This window comes from Chionomys nivalis, chromosome X, assembly GCF_950005125.1.
Source record: "Chionomys nivalis chromosome X, mChiNiv1.1, whole genome shotgun sequence".
Classification (NCBI taxonomy): Eukaryota; Metazoa; Chordata; class Mammalia; order Rodentia; family Cricetidae; genus Chionomys; species Chionomys nivalis.
In genome coordinates, this window is record NC_080112.1 from 117587824 (window position 1) to 117602232 (window position 14409).

Sequence of the window (14409 nt, forward strand, 5' to 3'; positions counted from 1 at the left end):
TAGTCCATTGATATCTCCTATTAGGCTGAGAATTATTATAAGTAGGCACTGTGAAGGCAAATTTTTCTCTATCCTTTTCTTGTAACGGTATGGTGAAAAAACAATCTTTCAAATCAGTAACTATAAGAGGCCATCCTTTTGGTAATAGAGAAGGCAAAGGAATTCCAGATTGTAGTGGGCCCATAGGTTGAATTACCTTGTTGACCGCTCTTAAATCTGTCACCATTCTCCATTTACCGGATTTCTTTTTTACAACAAGCACAGGAGAATTCCAAGGGCTGGTTGATTCTTCAATATGGTGAGCATCTAGTTGCTCTTGCACCAGCTGTTCCAATGCCTGTAATTTATCTTCAGCTAGAGGCCACTGTTTGATCCATATTGGCTTCTCAGTTAGCCATTTTAAAGGTAGGGCTGTTGGTACCTCTAAAGGTTTGGTATTTGCTGTATGTTCTTGTACAGCCTGAATGGCTGGTGACCTTTTCCCATAATATCTCATCATATCCTTCCCAGAATTATGAGTTCCTGGAACTACAGGAATGTTAATCTGGGTATTCCATTGCTGTAGCAGGTCACAGCCCCATAATTTTATTGCAATATTGGCTATATATGGCCTTAGTCTTCCTATTTGCCCTTCAGGCCCTATGCATTCAACCCATCTTGTACTTTGTTTTACACGAGATAGGGTTCCAATTCCCAGAAACTGAACATCTACCTCTTGAAGAGGCCAATTCGGATGCCAAGATTCTGGAGTAATGATACTTACATCCGCGCCTGTGTCTAATAAGCCTTCAATAAAAATGCCATTTATACAGACTCTTAGCTTTGGTCTTTGATCATTAATAGAAGTCTGCCAAAATATACGTTTACTCTGTCCTACTGGGTTTTTTGACTCATCCTCCATGCGTAATTCATCATTTAGACCAGTAATATTTTTTACAGCAGAAATTGGAGCTTTTAATTTTCTTGGTGAGGCACGTTCTCTACTGTGACTGGGAATGACTGGGCCACTGTTGGCTTGGGGGCCTGCGAGAGGCCCCTCAAGGAGTTTCCCGATGGTATCGGGTTGCCTTGTCTGTCTGTTGTTGACCTGCATTCGTTGGACCAATGTCAGCCTTTACCGCATCTCCTACATATACCTGAAGGCCGAGGTCTCCTATTTTTGTCATTCCCAGAAGGGATATTATTCCTAGAAATCCTTTGCCTGCAATCCCTTTTCAGATGTCCTAATTTACCACAATTAAAACACCTGGCAGTTTGATGTCTCCTCATTGCTTTGGAAATCGCTTCTCCTACCCAAGATTCATCATTATAGCTAAACGTCTCAACATTCATTGTATGCTGAATCCATTCATCCATAGGTGCTGATCTAAACTTTAAAGGCCCAATTATCTTTTTGCATTCTTTGTTTGCATTCTCAAAAGCTAGAGATTCAAGAAGTAGTCGTCTAGCTTCTGGGTCTGTTACCCCTATGTCCAGAGCCTTAATTAATCTTTGCAAAAAGTCAGTAAAGGGTTCTCTCTGTCCCTGCCTAATTCTGGTATATGATTCAACCCTTTTTGCTGGATCTTGTAGCCTATTCCAAGCATTTAAAGCTGCTTGGTGACATAAACACAGTACTTCATCATCATAAAGAGTTTGGACCTGTGGATCAGCATATTCTCCTACACCAAGAATTTGATCTTGGGAAACCTCCACACCTTTTGCTCTTCCTTGCTGTTCCATATGTTTGGATTCTTCTCTGAAATAGATCCCAAACATCAAGGAAGGTCCATTATCTAAAACTGCAGACACTAACTGATGGAAATCATGGGGGGTAGCTCTAGCATTAGAAGCCCAAGTCCTTATCATTTCCTTAACATATGCAGAGTGCAAGCCAAAGGTAACAATAGCTTGCTTAATTTCTTTTAGATCATTCATTGCTATTGGCATCCATCTAGCTTCTCTGACTCCCTTTGAGCCTTTAGAAGTTGACGCTTTGTCAGAATGAATTACAGGGTATGTCGCTAAAACCCTGGGTAAGCCAGTTCTAATAGCTGGTGGTGGCATTGTATCCTGTCCTTGTGCCTTCTTACTCTGTTCACCTGCTCCAATAATTTCTTCAATCATTTCAAGTCTTTTTATCATTGTCTCTCTTAAATCCTGAATCTCCTGACTTACATGCGTTTCTAGTGATTTCACTGAGGTATCAATTTTTTGGTCCCCATTCTGCACCTGTGATTCCAAAGCTTTTGAATCCTGAATCTCCTGACCTGCATGAGTTTCTAGTAAAGATTGTATGGTTCTTAGGAGTGCCATATTTTTCCTAAATGATAGAATATTCAAAAGAATACTGAAACCTAGTAACCAGTAAATTAAGTTATCCCCATAGTCATATAAACCTTGCATGAAAAAAAAAACCATTGTTTTGGTAACCAAAACAGTAAAATTCGTGTTGGAAATGAAAACTGCCATATTACCTATTATCCAGCAGGTGGCGCTGTTGCCAAGTCGTGACGAAAACAGGGTCCTGTTTCAGTGTCCGCCTGTATTTGTTAAAAACTGGGAAATGCAAGTTGCTCAACAAAGTAAATGTAATTAAATCAATTCCGTACACGGAACCATAAACCCAGAATCCAGGGGTAGAGAAGAGTAACCCGGAAGCCGTGTATGCCTCCACGTGACAGAGTCGTCCCAAGGGGTTGCAGCTTTCGGCAACCGGTAACCGCGTGCTCTGGTTTGCTCTGCTTAAGAACTGCGCTTGCAAGGGAGATTTGAAAACGACTCAGAAAAGAGTAAACCACGTGGGCAGAGACTACGCGGGCCTGTGGAGTTTAAATCCACGTAGGGAGGCAAACGATAGGCTGCGTGGGGACTTGAAGTCAATCTGAGGTGTCTAAAGGGAAAATATAAAGAACTGCAGCAAGAAAAGCCACTGCGTGATGATTTATGTTAAACTTCTGGCTCCACGCACAAGGCACAGGCCGCAAGGCACAGGCCGCGGCCAAACTGCCGGCAGGCAGCCCAGCGGGGGAAGGAGGGGTCCTAAAACCAAACGTTGGGTGCCAGATGAAGGCGCAAGTCATAAACAATCCCACACCAGTTTGGAATTGTGATTAATAGGGTGGTATTTATTTAAAGGGGAATAAACTTACAGATCACCGTCCCAGACAATAGCCCTCTGCGCAATTAGGAAGAAGTCTAGTCGCCTGAACCAGAGCAGGAAGTAAAGAGAGCGAGGAGGGAAGTAGCCGCTTTTTTAAAGGGAAAGAGACCACGCCCCAATGGGCTGGTATCTCAGCGGCTATTGGCTGGAGGAGCAGAAGGACCTCCCGCAACAAGGAAGAAAGACGGGGAGGCTGGAAGCAGAATGCAGGGTATGTTAGCGGGACAGGGGCGTGTCAATAAGTAAATGGGGTAAGAAATGTATAGCTGTATTTTCTTCATCAGGTTTCAGGCTTGGCTTGGATTCCCATTTATGACTTCCCTGGAAACAATATCTGACACAATTGACATTTGTTGGACACTTAATCAAAGCTGCTTTTACAAGACTTGAACTTGATAGGTAATCAAAGATGAGACACTGAACTGAACCGTCTGCCTCCATCTCCAAAGTGCTGGGATTACAGGGCTGTGCCGCTATACCCGGCTTACTTGGTACTGGGGGTTGAACCCACGTCCTTGTGCATGCTAAGCAAGCACTTTTAGCACCTGAGTCATTTACCTAGCCTGCTTTAAATCTGGACACGGTAGCTCACAACTGTAATTCCAGGACTCAGGAGGCTGAGAAACAAGGCTTCCCCAACTCCAAGGCCACTGTCGGCTGACAAGGTGAGTTCCAAGCCAGTCTTTGCTAAGAGACTCTACCTCAAAACTGTTGACTGAGGGTTCTGTCCTGCCCAGTTCCCACAGTTGTTAAGTCCCAAAGAAATCACACAGAGGTCTACATTAATTATAAATTGATTGGCCTAGTATCCCAGGCTTCTTATTAACTCTTATAATTTATATTAGTCCATAATTCTTGTCTGTGTTAGCCACATGGCTTGGTACCTTTTTCGGTGAGGCAGTCACATCTTGCTTGCTCTGTGTCCTGCTTCCTCTCCATCTGGGTGAGGCCTATAGACTGAAACTTCCCTCTTCCCAGAATTCTCATTGTCCTGCCTATACTTCCTGCCTGTTCTCCTAGACTATACTTCCTTCCTGGCTACTGGCCAGTCAGAATTTATTTAAAATATAAGTGACAGGTTACAGACCATTGTCCCACAGCACAAAACAAAACCAGGTGTGAAGAAATTAGGGAAAAAGGAGGTGTGCATATCTGTAATTCCAACACTTGGAGGTAGAGTCAGGAGGGTCAGATGTTCAAGGCTAGCCTTGGATGTACAAGACTCTTTTTCAAAATGAGCTACTCCCCAAAGTCTCTAACAATACTAAAGGTGATGGAGCATGTGCTTCATGCAGGAGACTGTGGGTTCCACCACAGCACCAAATAAAAGTAAACAAACATCTCAAAGTCCCCAGTGTCCCTTTTGAGGAACATCCATTCCTCTGGCACCTGTGGAAAATTACATGTAATAAACAGGAACCCTTCTTCTGTTCTTTCTTTCTTTTGACACAGGCTCTCATGTAGGCTAGCCTGGCCTTGAACTCACGAAACAGTCAAGGATGACCCTGAACTTCTAATCATCCTGCTCCTCTTCTCAGCATTGCACACATGTACCATGCTAGTTTATGTAGTTCTGGGAATGGGACTCAGAACCTCACATATGCTGAGCTATAGTTCCATCCTTAAATGAACCCATTTTTATTTTTATTTATTTATTTTAGCTTTTTGAGACAGGATTTCTCTGTGTAGCTTTGGGGCCTGTCCTAGAACTAACTTTTGTAGACCTTTGAACTCACAGAGCTCCACCTACCTCTGCCTCCTGAGTGCTGGGATTGAAGGTGTGCGCCACCACTGCTGGGTAAATGAACCCATTTTAAAGCTGAGATAACATATTTCACCCACATGATCCCTCCTGAACTACCCTAGCCGATGATACTATAGTCTCTCCAGAAGCCCTGTGGACCCTTTTTCAGTTGTTTCCCATAGCTGATGTTTTCTTTCCCTCTGTGTCTCTAGTGTGCTGTCCACTGTTGGTAGAGGCTTTGGAATCTCCACAGGTCTCCCAGTGACAGTGTATTGCTCCTGTTTACTGACGAGGGAACTACAACTTAGAGAGGTGGGCACTCTGCGAAAGGTCAGTATCTGAGAGTCAGGATTGGAACTCACGGTAGGCTGAATACTTTTCATCACTCCAGTGACTAGGAATTTCCATCCGGAGGCCACCAGTTTGTTCATCTAGAATAAAGGGAGGAGTCAGAAGGGAGAGCCTCCAGGCAGCTGCAATCCAAAGAGCTTCACATGGTCAGTTCTGTCCCATGGCTCCTATCCTAGGAAAACCTCAGTGGAGCAGAGGGTGTGGCAGTGGTTCTCAACCTGTGGGTCTCGACCCCCATATCAGATGTCCTGCGTACCAGATATTTACATTATGATTCACAACAGTAGCAAAATTACAGTTATGAAGTAGAAATGAAATACTTTGATGATTGGGGGATGGCCACACCACAAGGAACTGTGTTAAAGGGTCGCAGCCTTAGGAAGGCTGAGGAGCGCTGGTGTAGAAGGAAGAAAAGATTGAAGGCACTGCCTCATGGGAGCCTTCCCTGGCTGAAGTGTGACTTTTCTTAACGCCTTTCTCTAGAGATGCTTTGCTTGAGAGTCCTTCACCCTCATTTCTGCCCCACACAGCCATCCATCATCCATGTGACCCCCAGAGTGATTCCTTTAAACTTATCATTCCTCTTCTCTGCTTAGAGACTTTCCATGACTCTCAAGTATCTTTTGGCTAAATTCATCAATGTGCCTCTTTTAGCACAGCCTAGGAGGCCCTTTGCGATCTGGACGCCCATCCACTCTTTCAGCCTTATCATTAACCGCTCCCTGGCTCCCATATGGCCAAACTGACGGGCAGTTCCTGGCACTTGCTACACTCACTGGCCAGCTCCCACTCATGCCCCCAGCCTTCACCCCTGGAAAGCCTTTACTGCTCTTGTCCCTTGGTGTCAGGTCAAGTCCTTCTCACTTGCTTGCTCTGCAGCCCTCCCCCAACCCTCGCCCTTACCTATCCCTCCTTGCTTTTAACAGGCTGTCTTGCCCGCCCTTGTCCTGCACTAGAATTTAGTTTCGCGTCATCTGCCTCTCTTTCTCAGGGAATTTACTCTTTCTCTTGGTGCGAGCATACCAGTGTTGCCTCCAAGAGCATACCAGAAATGCCAATGGCTTGATGCTAGGCACAGAGCATTTTTAGCATGGGATTGTGTTCTTTGCAGCCAAACCTCAGTTTTACATGGAGGAGGTACGCTAGGCCATATCAAAGGGATGAGAAAAATCTGGGAAAGAATAGCCGACAACAGGATCAACTACGGAAAGATACTCCGAAATCCTCCAGCTGCCTTTATTTTCTTCTGGGAAAGATCAGGTGATGCTTGTCTCAGGGCCTCAAATCTACTAATGGTTAAGATGCTTACCTTCTTACTTTTCCATGAGACCGCGGGTATAGGTGCCCTCTGAATGCTCAGTGCACACCAGTCTTCCTGTACAAACCAGGAGCCTGACGCCCACTCAGCCATGTGGCAGGCAGGCTCTATGGGCCAGCTGTCACAAAAGGTGTGGAGCAGGGACCACAGTCCGATATCCGTTTTTCAGTTTGTATCTAAAAAGTGGGCACAGGGAATGAGGGGGCTAAGGCCACATGCTAGTTGTACTTGGAAACTGCTCACCTCCCACCATCCCAGATGAGTTTATTTATAAACAAAAGAAAATGCCAGGTTCCACTGTGCCAATATTGTTTAAGGTGTAGTCCTTAGAGACACCAGGTAGCTGAAACAGTAGTAGGGAGGGTTTGGTGCATCCCATGGGTAAGAAGAAACTAACGGGTTACTACAGGAAGGTAGGGTATGTGCCAGCACACGAGGGGCAAACAGGCCCATGAGGTAGAGGTGGGGAGGCCTGTATGGGCGCAGGAAAGGGTATCTGGGCTGTCTGGTAGTGACTCAGTTTCTCCTGCTGTTCAAAGACTGAACTGAGAGGGCTGGGGAGTGCAACAGTTCATCCAAATGCTATGAAAGCTTCCAGGCAGCCAGAAGTTTTTCTAAAGCACCGTTCTCTAAAGCAGCGCATTTCTCTGGTCACCAAGGGCTTTCCCCTCCCCTTCAGCTGAGCCAAGCAACCCTCTTGTATTCTGTTTAATCCACGCTGCTTCTGAATGAGAGCAATTGCCTCAAACTCCAACTTTCATACTAAACTTAACTTAAAAAAAAAGTGTGGATGAGAAGCTGGTGTGGCAGCGGACACTAGGCTCAGTACTCTGGAGGCAGAGGCAGGAGTTTGAGGCCGGCCTGGGCTAGTGAGCAAGTTCCAGGTCGCCTGGGATGAGGACAAGCCCTTTTCAGTAGAAAGAAAACTGAGTGGGCGCTTCTAGTCGCAGGACACAAGTTGAGTTGATTACTGACTCACAATGAAGTATGGGAAATTCAAATGTGATGGTTTTCCCTTTTTATTGCCTTTGGGCCTCACTCCCCCATCTTATCCCCCCCCACCTTACCCTCCCACCTCACCCATAGGACAATTCTTCTAGGAGGAGACTTGTGCCTGAAGTCAGACCTGGGTGCCAGGACTGAGGAAGCAGGGGTGAACTGTGTGTTTTTACTCAGAGCCAAGGTGAAGGTCGCTCATCTGGTGCACGGCTTCTGGCCATTTGCTCCTAGAATGAGGCTCAGCGCCTGCCACGGATCACCAGCTTGAAGGGATCGACTGGCAAACGCTTCCCTGCAAATATAAGTCAGTCCCCCTACCTGTGGTTAATAAGAGAAAAAAAAAAGGTACTCAAAGACAGCTTTGTTGTGTGGAAAGAAAGCCAATTCCACTTTAATGTACTTAAGAACTCATCCATGATATAGTAGGCCAGGTGCTGGTAAGGGCTGCCCAGTCTCAGGAGCAGGTCGCCAGAGGCAAACACTACCAGTACAGGGAGGTTTGCAACAGCAGACTAGGCAGGCAAGTATTTGGCATTTAGTCCGCAGCAGTACTTTACAGTCTTAAATTATTTTTTAATATTGTCTAATAAACTCAGCACTTTAATCTTCCTATAAACAGCTACTAGAAGTGTAACTTTCCCTCTCTCTTCCAAGCAGGATCACGACCCTTGCTTCATACGTCCATCCTGAAGCATTGGGGCTGGGCATCCAGGCCAGCCTGGTTCTTGGTTCTCCTTCTCGATCGATTCTTCTGACAGTTAGCTAGTGTCAGGAGACCTGGGACAGGGCTGGGGGCCCAGACGTGGTCTGCCCATTACAGGCCCAAGCTGCATCTAAGGAGCATCTACTTGGGTGGGTTCGGTAACAGCCCTAAGAATGAGCTAAGTCCACGTCACCTTCAACGGTCCTGGATGAAGGGGAACAGATGGCGCAGAAGGCCATTGCCCGGTCCTCCCTGATTGCCTGAAGCCTTCTTCTTCTTCTTCTTCTCTTTGGCTGGCTGAGCCGCCTCTTTGCAGTGTGTTCCCATGGACTTGAGACGCAACACACTTGGAGTGTGTCTCAGTGACCACCCAGTGGTGCTGCTGCTGCTGTTGTTGTTGGCATTGTCGCGCTCTTTGTCGCGTGCCATCTCCCATTCTTCGGCGCCGGACAGCTCCCGCAGGTTCTGAGAAGCATCGGGCCGCAGATAGTGACAAGGCCGGTGGCCACTGTGATCGCGACGCGTGGGGTCAGCCCCCAGGGCTCCCACCAGTACCTTGATGACCATATCGTGGCCCTGCAGAGCCGCCAGGTGGAGCGGTGTGAGGCCACCGCTGCCCGGGGCGCTCACATCAAATGGCAGTCCCCGGCGCTGGGCAAAATCATGCAACAGAATGAGTTCCTCGTGGCGCCCGTGCTTTGCCAGCCAGTGCAGCACACTGTAGCCCGTGATCGGGTCGTCCCGCAACAGCAAGCTGGGCTCAGCTTCCAGCAACTCCAACAACACCTCAAGACGGCCTTCAGCGGCTGCCAGAATCCACTCGTGCTCCCGCGGCTCCAGGCACACTCGGCTGCTGCCCTGTCCGCTAGAGCGGCGGGACCCAGGCGCAGCCGGCTCCAAGTTCTCCTTCGAGAGCCACTCGGCGGGAGCCGCCCCCTGCAGCCCCAACAGTTCTCGCAGCGCCCCCCTCCGGCGTGTCCCGCTCGTCCCAGCCACTGTCAGGGTACTGTGGAAGATCGGTTCCCGGGACAGGGTGGCAGTGTCTGCGACGGCTTTGCCCTTGTACCTGCCAAGGCTACAGATGTCTGTTCTATAAGAGCGGATCTGCAGGGTGCTGGGCACGTTCGACTTGCCTGGCTCGTCTGAGGCCTTGGGCAGCGGGTTCGTGTCTCCTTGGGGCTGGGCCATGATCTTCTAGCTGCCGCCCGGGTGACTCCAATGACTAGCGTTCGTTGGCCTTCCAAAGGCCCCACGGGGAGAGGAACTGGTGCTGGCGGTGGGGAAGGAAGCGTCTTGAGCAACTGGGCTCCGAGGGAGGGAGTGAAGAAGGGGAGGAGAAGGACCAGTGGGAGGGAGCAAGCCGGGGGAGGGTGCCTTTGTGGGCGGTGGGGGGGCGTGGAGGGATGGGCGGTCCAGTAGTGTCCCCTGGACCAGCCAGGCTTCTGTATGCTGGGTACCACTACTCCTTGAGCGAGCGCGAGCGCAGCGACCTCAGGACTCAACCGGCTCCACCCCAAGAAGTCCAGGTGAGCGGTAGCCAGGCCTCCTCCGGCACCTGGCGAACAACCGGAGAATGGGGGTTGGGGCTGGTATGTGGTGCTCTGGTCACCCGGGTTCTCAGCATCCCAGCAGCTGCTGGAGTGAAGAGGCCCTAAGTCGCTTCTTCGCGTATGGGCTGAGCTGGGCTTCCTAGTCACAGTCTTCAGGAGCCAGATCTTGGAGTTTCTTAGGCGGTTGTTCTCTCCCTTCGCTTCCTTCACTCTTATCTCTTCAAGAATCTTCTGCACTTTGTCCCTGTGCGCCTTCTCCCCAAGCCTTCGGGGAGGCAGCCTGGCCTCTCCGTGTGACTCAGGCTCCTCTGCCCTGCCCTTTCTGTAACCTTGACCTTCTACGCTGAAGTGCTGTCGGGGATTCCTGCTCAGAAACTTGAGACCTGGGAGGAGAGGTATTTCCCAGAATACAGCCTTCTCCCTTCATTACTTCTCTGGGCTGGCCTGAAAACCCAGCTGCAGGTAAATCTGAGCCAGCACCGCAGAGACACGGCTATCCTCTTTACAGAGTCAGTAAACGGTAGCTTCTCTTCTTCTTCTTCTTCTTCTTCTTCTTCTTCTTCTTCTTCTTCTTCTTCTTCTTCTTCTTCTTCTTCTTCTTCTTCTTCTTCTTCTTCTTCTTCTTCTTCTTCTTCTTCTCCTCCTCCTCCTCCTCCTCCTCCTCCTCCTCCTCCTCCTCCTCCTTCTTCAGATTTATTTATTTATTATGTATACAGTGTTCCATCTGCACGTATGCCTGAAAGCCAGAAGAGGGCACTAGATTTCATTACAGATGGTTGTGAGCCACCATGTGGTTGCTGAGAATTGAACTCAGGACCTCTGGAAGAACAATGAGTGCTCTTAATCCCTGAGCCATCTCTCCAGCCCCAGCTTCTATTCTTTTGAAAAAACTGGATACATCTTTTTATTTCAACCTTAGCCTCCCCCTAGTCTTTCCTTTTACCAGCAGATGATTTTGCTGTTTGTTTGACTTTTGTTTTTGTTTTGAGACAGTATCTTAGTTTAGTCCAGGCTGGCCTGGAACTCCAGGTGGACCCCTCTGCCTCTGGTCCCAGGAGACAGGGTCCTGTGTGGCCACAGCAGGCCTAGAACACAACATGCAGTGAACAATGACTTCGAATTTCTGATCTGTGTTTGTCTTCCTCCCAAGTGCTGGGAATAAAGGTTGCCAAATTAACCCCCATCTTGAGAAAGTAGTTCTCACCTCCTCTCCCCTCCAGTGTTAAGGAACTTGATATGCAACAAAGAAGGAGACAGAGAAGGCTTTGGAGCCTGCGAGGGACACGGCCACCATTTGGGCTGTGTTTGAAAGATGATTTGGGGAGAGGTAGAGGCAGGAAGCCCCACTATTCAAGCAGTCCAGACCAGGGCAGGTGGGAACTGAGGCCCAACGAGTCCTCTCCTCTGCGTCCTCTATGGCACCAGCCATGGAGATTGTCAGACAGTGGCTTTCCCTCCTTGTTCAAATATCTGGGGTTGGCTTTAAATATTGTGAGTGTTCCTTCACGACAGCATATGAATTTGAACTTTCTATGCATGAGTTCTGACTTCTCCCCAGGGACTTAGGAACTAAGAATCAGTTTGCAGAGAAGTTAGACCACTTGCCCAAGGTCACCCAGCAGGAAGTGGCACAGTAACACTGCGTGACATGGTAAGCCTTTGTTCTGGCACAAAAAAACTGGCATTCAAGCCAGGTTTATGTGCTGCAGATCGGTCACACAAGCACCAAGTTGTAGCCAAATGTCTGAGCGTGACCTAGTTGAAGCTTCCTCTCACTTGCCCTCTGCCTAGACCACCCTCCTTTCTCTCTTTTAAGTTAACTGATCTATTTGGGGTTTATTATTATTGTTGTTGTTGTTTTGAGATAAGGTTTCTCTGTGTAGCAACCCTCACTGTCCTTGAACTAGCTCTGTAGACCACGCTGGCCTTGATCTCGCAGAGATTCACCTGCCTCCTAAATGCTGGGATTAAAGGTGCACACCACCATGGCCAGGCCAGTTTGGGGTTATTTTTGATATTAGCATTTTATATAGTCCAGGTTGGCTTCCGTCTCCTGATCCTCCTACATTCACCTCCCAAGTGGTGGGATTACAGGCGACTGTCACCAAGCCTACCTCTGTTTTGCTATTTTGAGATAGGATCTTTTAACATACCTCAGTTATCCTGGTACTCGCTGTGTAGCCCTGACTAGGTTTGAACTCTCAGCAAGCCCCCTGCCTCAGCCTCCCATTTCCTTCACACTTCTATCTAGTGAAGTTCTTCATGTTTTACGATTAATCTCAGTATTCACCTTATCCAGCCCACCTCCTTGGCCCCAGCCCAGAATGACCTTCTTACTTCTCAACCCCAATGGGGTTTCTATTACCCCATTGTCACCCTGCTTAGGGGAGATTGGTTGTTCTATTTCTCCTCTTTCTCTGACAGGTTGATTAATCTGTTTGATGAGTGTATCACTCGCTATCCTTGTGCAAACTTGGTTCGTGCAGAAGAAATAAATGGGTGCTACTTGGTTCTGCTTTGGTAGCCTGGGAAACTGGGATTTTGTGTGTGTGTCTGTGTATGAGCATAAATTCATGTTGGACAAGTCCATGTCAACTCCTATCACTGTTTTAGACCAAAATCTGCAGGACTTACCAACTCGTTGATTTGGTCAATTTATAAAAACAAAGAAAAATAGTGAATAAGGTGTTTCCTCCTTGAGTCAAATGGCCACAGCTACTGCTTGGCCTCTGTGGGCTCCTTGAAGACCAGGCTCAGGCCCAGGATGGGCCCCAAGCTTTCGGGCTTTCATTTTCAAAATGACCCCGATTGACAAGCAGCTATTCTGTTGCTCTGGAAACTCCCCTCCACAACCCCAAATCTGTAAACAGCAAACCACATACATGTGCACACACATATTTCCAGAAGATCTGAGCAGCTGCGGCAATATTTTCTTTAAATCAAACTGCCAGCATGGAGGTTGCTGCGTGGAAGAATGCTGGAACTATTAATTTTCCTTACCACTAAGCAGGTAGTTCCCTTGCTGTCAGCATTAATCATATCTCCAGTTCCAGTTCAAAGATGGTGAAGGCAGGCACCTGCCTGGCACCACACACCCATGACACATGTGCCCTTGCTAAACTCTAATCCCAGAGACCAAAGCCACGTTGCCTGTCTAGTGACTTGTGTTTCATCTTTGCTTCAACGGCTCTCTCTTCCCTAGATAGCCAGCTGCACACCCCGATCCCTACGATCACAGAGCCCATCTCTATTTCAGCAGGGGAGAGTGAAGTAGAAGGAGCGAGACACAGAAGGGGGGCTGCCACCCTACTTATGCCTGGGATGCCAGTGAGGTGAAGCAATTGCCAGCCTTCATCTTGCTTGCACGGCCAGGATGGAAACTCGGTCACCACAGGCTAGGCAACCGCACCACCACTGACCTCCACCCCTACCTCTCATGTGGTCAAACCTTTGGAAATAATTGACCCAGAGTTAGAAGGTAGCTGTGTGCACCGCCATGCCACCGAAAGCACACCAGCAGTTGACTGCAGGATGGGTAATTTGTGTTGCCGCCTCTGGAATAACGCTGATGTCTCTGGTTTTACTTAGAGTTTCTGTACTATGACAATGAAGGGAAATTGTTTAGAGTGGCCCTGCTATGTTATCTAGGTTGCCTTTAACCTCAAGATCCTTCTGCTTCAGCCCACTGAGTTGGGGGGGGGGGGGTTATGGTGTATACCACAATGTCTTACCTAAAAGAAGGTCTTTTTTTTTTTGTCGTTGTTGTTGCTGTTTTGAGAAATGGAGCCCAGGTCATCTCCCAACTTGTGATCTTGCTGCCTCAGCCACCCATGTGCTGAGATTAGAAGCTTGCCCCACTGATTCTAGCTAATTTAGGCACAATTTCTCAGGAACACTGGTCCTAGGGGAAAGGAAAAGGTATGGGCCTCCTAGGATGTAAGTGAAATTTAGCAGCTGACTTTATAGATGAAGAAAAACCTATTAGAGCCCAATGGGCAAGAGGAAGGATATGCAGAATCTTATAAGTAAATCTGTCAGACTCCCAGAGTGCTCTTTCCAAGAGGGAATGGGGAATGTTTTAGAGAATATAGGTGTAGTTTCCTTCCAGAGACCTATGCTGATGTCATAATATTTGGAGGCAGGGAGGGACAGGGTCTCACTAATGTTGTCCTGTCTGATCTGGAACTCGTAGAGATCCGTCTGTCTCTGCTTCCCAAGTGCTGGAATTAAAAGCATACACCATGAAGCCCGTATATAATGTCATATGATTCTTAGTGAGGTAGAAATTTGTTTTCCACACTTCGTGGGTATGAGTGTGTGCTGGTTTGAATGAAAATGCCCTCCATAGGCTCACATGTTTGACTACTTGTTCCCCAGTTGGTGAAACTGCTTAGGAAGGATTAAGAGGTGTGGCCTTGTTGGAGGAGGCATTTCATCAGGGGCAGGAGTTGAGGTTTTCATGCATCCCCACCTCCTGTGTGTTTATCAAGATGTACACTCACAGCTGTTCCTGCTGCCACAACTTTGCGTCACCGCACGGACTCTAACCCACGGAAACCCTAAGCTCTAATTAAGCCCTTCCTTTGGTTTTTTGAGCTAGAA

At 47.9% G+C, this 14409-nt stretch overlaps 1 protein-coding gene across 1 annotated transcript; it reads right to left on the reverse strand.

Annotated features, from left to right (window-relative positions):
- Positions 1 to 7959: 7959 nt before the first annotated feature.
- Positions 7960 to 9445, reverse strand: Sowahd (sosondowah ankyrin repeat domain family member D). The gene has a single exon (XM_057760440.1). The coding sequence runs from the start codon at positions 9443 to 9445 to the stop codon at positions 8453 to 8455; it is 993 nt and encodes a 330-aa protein (XP_057616423.1). The 3' UTR covers positions 7960 to 8452.
- Positions 9446 to 14409: the final 4964 nt, after the last annotated feature.